General features: G+C 32.8%; 1 protein-coding gene across 1 annotated transcript; it reads right to left on the bottom strand.

Annotated features, from left to right (window-relative positions):
- Positions 1 to 220: 220 nt before the first annotated feature.
- On the bottom strand, positions 221 to 1,159 carry LOC308343782 (olfactory receptor 2L5-like; the record flags this gene model as incomplete). Its single annotated transcript, XM_080804952.1, has 1 exon — positions 221 to 1,159. One exon carries the CDS (start codon positions 1,157 to 1,159, stop codon positions 221 to 223), a length of 939 nt encoding a protein of 312 aa, XP_080661078.1.
- Between the last annotated feature and the right edge of the window lie 5,450 nt (positions 1,160 to 6,609).

The raw sequence follows: 6,609 nt of genomic DNA, 5'->3' as shown, positions 1-6,609 counted from the left end.
TATTACACACAAGTTAAGGGAAATATATATGTTCTTTGCATTTATTCAAAATTTACCAGAAATAAAAACAGTGATTGGGAATATACAATTATTTTATTAAATCACAACCATATAAATTTTCTAGATTAGTGTAATCCCTGTCTTCAATCCTGGAATGACATTTTTTCTTAAAGAGTGCACAAGCCTAAATTGATGTACTTCTAAGGCAAGAGAACTAATGTCATTTGTCTACTGAGGAGAACCTCTGAATGACTCTTCTCAGGGCCCCCATAACCTCCTTGTTTCTCAGGCTGTAGATGATGGGGTTGAGCATTGGGGTCAGAATCGTGTAGAAGACAGCCAGAATCTTGTCCTCTGTTGGAGATCGGAATGATCTTGGCCGTAGGTAAGTGTAAGCAAAGGGGGCATAGTAGAAAGTCACCACAGTGAGGTGGGTGCTGCAGGTAGAATAGGCCTTCTTCCTCCCTTCTGTTGACTGCATGCGGCAGATGGCATGGAGCACCCGGCTATAGGAACACGCAATGCCAGTGAAAGGAAACACAAGGAGAAATGTGGTGCTCACAAACACTGTGTACTCATAGACCCGGGTGTCAATGCAGGCCAGAGTCAACATGGCTGGAACATCGCAAAAGAAATGGTTGATGACTCTGGATCTACAATAAGGGATTCCAAAGGCATATATAGTGTGGGCACAGGAGTTGACTGATCCCAGTATCCAAGATCCTGTTATCATCAGCACACATACTCTTTTGCTCATATGAATGGGATAGTGGAGAGGAAAGCAAATAGCCACATAACGATCATAGGCCATAGAAGCCAATAGTAATCCTTCTCCACCAGCTAAAGCCATGAAGAAGAAACTCTGAACTCCACACCCGATGAACGAAATAGACTTGTTTCCAGAGAGATAATCAGAAGCCATCTTAGGGACAATGGTGGAGATGTAGTTCAGGTCCATGAGGGACAACTGACTAAGTAGAAAATACATGGGTGTGTGTAGATGGGTGTCCAGGAGGATGAGGATGATCATGGACAGGTTACCAAACAGAGCCATTAGGAAAATAAGAATAATGAGAATGAAGAAAAACAGTCCAGTTCTTGCTGATGAGAATAACCCCAATAAGAAGAAGTCAGTAGATGTTTGGTTAATATATTCCATGGGACATTAATTTAGTTTTACCTAGAGAGAGACATATTTTAAGCACAGAAAAAAATATCTTATTAATTATTTATTCAGGAAAAGCTCACTCATAAAAATTTAACGTATATTTTGAGGAAAAAATGCACTAGTTATTGCTTCATAGATAATATCTTGATGACACATACACCTGTCTCCCAAATATTTGATAGAAATCTCTAAATATGTAAGCATAATATATTTCTATAATGATTTTATTAAGATACATATACTTATTTTTCTATATAAACTTAGGTATTATGAACATAAGAACTTACACTTTTTTTTAAAGATTTTATTTATTATTTGACAGACGGAGATCGCAGAGAAGTAGGCAGAGAGAGGAGGAAGCAGGCTCCCTGCTGAGCAGAGAGCCCGATGCGGGGCTCGATCCCAGGACCCTGGGATCATGACCTGAGCCGAAGGCAGAGGCTTTAACCCACTGAGCCACCCAGGCGCCCCAAGAACTTACACTTTTGATATATGCATTGTAAATCAAGGAACATGAATAAATTATGGGCACAACTGAATACATTTTATAGCCCTTAGGCAATGATTTTTCCTTTTATAATTTATCCCCAGGGCTCCTGGATGCTCAGTTGACTGAGTTTCAGATTCTTACGTTAGGCTCAGGTCACAAAAAACCTAAGAGCTATTGTAAGATTGATTAGGATAATTTATACTGGATATGTCAAATTTGATTTACATGAATGACCAGTGAACGGTATCTGGGAAATGTTTTACCATCTTTATCATCACCATTGACAGTAAAATCAGCATTGTTACCATCATATCATTTTTATCCACATACCTGTCATCCTTAGATTTCTCTGTTACATTGTTCCCAAGCTGTTTCAATACACTTTGGTTTTCACAAAGCACCTTATGTTGTTAACTCAGATATAACTATTATTTCACTGGAATGTTAGGGATGCACAAATAATTTTAATGCAATATTTAAACACATAAAGCGGTACAATTGGGTACAATTTGTGTTAAAATATAATTGTAACACATCCACTATTTCTACAAAGCCTGACATATTTTCAGAAGGTCTTACAAAGACCCTAATTTCCCTCCAATACAGAAAGCACATTTATGAACTCACACCTAAATCACATTTCTATTGTGCAGCTATTCTCACTCTAACTCCAGTCAAAATCTTCTATTTCCAAACTTGACCAACTGCTACATAGATTATATCACTCATTTCCTAAACTGACAACTTTAAATTTGGAATGATTTTTAAATTTTTTATTAACATATAATGTATATTTGCCCAGGGGTACAGATCTGTGAATCATCAGGCTTACACATTTCACAGCACTTACCATACCATATACCCTCCCCAATGTCCATAAACCAACCACCCTATCCCTACCCACCCCAGCAACCCTCTAAATCTGGAATGATTTTAATCCAGGCAATAAACTACAGTGCTAAACGAATTAACCCAACAGGATCAACAGCTATGTCATCACATTATAGCCATGCACGAAAACAGCTCTGCTCTGGTAGATTACAATTTAAGTTACACATGCCATTCTAAAGTATTCTTTACTTTGTAGAAAACTCCACTATCACAGGCTCTGGACTCAATATAACCTTCCTTTCTCGGTGAGAAAATGCATCTTTCAAGTTCAATTATTTTTTCTAAAAATGTCTTGGTTCACAAAAATTCTCAAATTTTACCTCCATTTGCACTTATATATTTGTGTATATTTTGTCACAGAATATTATTATTTTTAAAGTGACCATATTTTCATGAATACAATATCACTTAGTGTAGACCTTAGTTTTAATTACTGTAAATCCAGGAAAGAAGTTCATAGATGCTCATAGATAATATCAGCCATTTATGTATCATATCAATTCCATGGTATTTTACCACCATCTCACAAGAGATTATTAGGTACAACACCAATTCTATCCAAAACTGTACAATGTTTTTTACTTTAGGTTAAAGAGAGATTTCTCTGTTATTTTTTTAAGTACAGAAAAGTGTAAACAATTTTATATTTACTTTTAATTATATATAATATAAAATATAAACATATATCTTTTAAACTGATCTTTTCAAATAAAATTTTCCCTTGAATTTCCAGTTCATTAGATGCCTGAATAGATCAATTGTTTATTATAATAGTTTATTAAAATAGGTTTTAGTAATTCTAACTAAAATTATCTGAAGTGTTTGCAGAAATATCTCAACCTTAAATGATAGATAAAAATAAAAATACAATTAAGACACATACCTTTTTATTATCTTGGCACATTTACAAACTTACTGATTTGGATAGCTGACATTGGTCCTTCAGTCATATGAACAAAGTCATTTTTCTCAATAGACTTCTTTGAATATTTTTCAAACCAGTGTGTATACTTTTCTCTCATCCCTCTCCTTGACATTTTAGATAGTTTCATAAAGATTAAATAGCGATCATGTTTTCAAGACATCTTTGAATATTAATGATAACACTTGCCGTTTTTTGTGAGTATTCACTTGGGAATGTCCACTGAGACATGAATAATTTAAGTTAAATCACCAATAGCTCATCATGCCCTTAGGCCAAAGTTTAGAAAGAAGTTCTGATAATTATACAGGTATTTTAACAGCTATGTTAAAGGTCAAGTCAGTGAGGAAATAAATATAATTTTTCAGACTTTTTGAATATTATGTCTCTCATGTATATCTCTTTACATATTTTGGATAGTAACTTCTATTGGTTATATCATTTGCAAATATCTTCTCCCATTCAGTAGATTGTCTTTCTGTTTTGTTGATGATTTCTTTCACTGTGCATTAAAAAAGAAAATTAGTGTAGTCCCAATGGTTTAATGTGGATTTTTGCTTCCCTTGCCAAAGAAATCATATCTAGAAATATGTTTCTATGGCCTGTATTAAGATTACTGCCTGTGTTTCCTTCTAATCCATTTTGAGTTTATATTTGTGTATGGTGTAAAAAAGTGGTCCAGTTTAATCATTTTGCATGAAGCTGTTGGGTTTTCCAACATCACTTACTGAAGAGACTATCCTTTCCCCCATTGTATATACTTGCCTCATTTTTGGCAGATTTCTTGACGATATATGTGTGGGTTTATTTCTGAGCTATTTTGTTGCATTGATTTACATATCTGTTTCTGTGCCAGCACCATTTTTTTTTTATTAAATTTGTCTTTGTAGTAGCTTGAAATCTGAGATAGTGATACCTCCAAGCTTTGCTCATCCTCAAGATGGTACTAGCAGTTGTTGCACCACTCTGTTTTGATTATTGTTCTTTATATTTAATTTTCAAAACAGGAATTATTCATCTTCCCATTTTGTTCTTTTTCAAAACTGTTTTGGTGCAAGAAAGGTCCTTTATTCTGTTAGTGTAGTATGTTAAATATATTTACTTTCATATGTTGAATGATCCTGGCTTTCCAGGATTAAATTCAGCTTCATCATAATGTATAATACTTTTAATGTACTGATAAATTCTGAGTGCCATATTTTATGGTATCATTTCTGGCTTTGGTATCAGGAAAATAATGGCCTCATAAATGAGTTAGTAGGCATTTTCTTCTCTTCTGGTCTTTGCAAGAGTTTGAGAAGATCGGTGTTAATTATTTTTTGTATACCTGGAAAAATTAATCAGTGCAGTGATTTGACCAGAGGGTTTTTTATAATTGTTGAATGGATTCAATTACATATTCAATTTCTTCACAAGTTATGGGTCTGCTCAAATTTTATATTTATTACTGACTCAGTGTTGGTAGTCCTTGTTTCTAGGAATTTGTCCATTTATTCCTGGTTATCTGATTTCAATGAATGATTAGTGATCTTCCAGTCATGATTGTTTTATATCTATATATTTATAATAATGTACCCATTCTCATTGCTGATACTGATGTTTTGAGCCTTCTTTTTTTTTTTCTTTTTTTGGTTAATATAGCTAAGAACCCCATTTTAGTTTGATGTTTTTCTTTGCTTCTTTTTGTTCCCCATATATTATATATTATTTATCTATACTCTAATCTTTATTATTGCTTCCCTTACATTAGCTTTGGGTTTAACTACTTTTTTTTCTTCTTCTAGTTGGTTAAGTTATAACATTTAGTTGTTGATTTGAGGTCTTTCTTGCTTTTTAAATGTAAATGTTTATTGCAATTAATTTTCTTTTAGCATTGCTTTATCTGAACTTTGTAAGTTTCCATATCTTTGTTTATGTTTTCATATGCCACAAGTTGTTTACCCATTGAGATTTCTTAAAACTATTTTTAATAGTGTGTTATTTAACTTTCACATGTGTTCCAGTTTTTCTTTTGTTATTCATTGCCAGCCTCATTATATTTTTACCAGAAAAGACACTTTATATGATTTCAACATTTTAAACATATTACAGCTTATTTCATGGCCTAACATGTATTTAATCCCGGAAACTACTCCATTTGAATTAAGGGAATTGCATTATCTGGATGTTGTTTTGAGAAGTGTTTTTCATATGACTCTTTGGTCTGAACAGTTTATAGTGTTTTACAAATCTCCCTTTTTAAAAAATTAACTTCTGTCTGGTTGTTCTATTACTGAAAGAGGAATACTGAAGTTTCCAACTATTATTGTAGTTTTTCTAGAAATATGATATTTGGTGCATACATGCTTATAATTGTTACATCTTCTCAGTTGAAATTCAAATGTAAATAATATATAATGTCCTTATTTATCTCTTTTGGGTTTTTTTTTACTTAAATTCCACTTTGTCTGATATTAGTATAACTCCACATTTTTCTGACTATGCTTTACATTGTTATCTTTTCTTTTCACATCCTTTAATTTTCAAGGATTGAGACTTTATAAATTAAATATCTTGTAGAGAGCTGGACACTATATATATGCATATAAATGAAATTACATACATAAATAATCCATTCTGACAAAGTATTAAAAATTGAGATATTTAATTCACTTAAATTTACAGTAGTTTCTAATGAATATGGAATAGATTTTGTCATTTTTTCCATTTATTTTCTGTATGTCTTATAGCCTATTTCATTCTCAATTTTCCCAGTACTGCTTTTTCTGTGTGTGTAGTTGATTTTATTTTGTAGCAAAATGGTCAAATTCCCTTTTGTTTCCTTTTGTACGTATTCTATAGAGTTATTTTCTATGGTTATCCTGGGGATTACATTTAAAATATTAAAGATTAAAAAATTTAATTTGAATTGATACTTAACTTTTTGTTTGTTTCCATTTTTTAAGGTTTTAAATGTTCTTTTTTTTTAAATTAAATTTTATATTTATTTTCCGCGTAACAGTATTCATTGTTTTTTCACCACACCCAGTTCTCCATGAAAACTGTGCCCTCCCTAATACCCACCACCTGGTTCCCCCACCCTCCCACCCCGCCCCTTCAAAACCCTCAGGTTGTTTTTCAGAGTCCATATTCTCTCAT

This window comes from Martes martes, assembly GCF_963455335.1.
Source record: "Martes martes genome assembly, chromosome: 5".
Classification (NCBI taxonomy): Eukaryota; Metazoa; Chordata; class Mammalia; order Carnivora; family Mustelidae; genus Martes; species Martes martes.
Note: the sequence above shows the minus strand (reverse complement) of the source record. Positions and strands in the feature narration are given on the sequence as shown.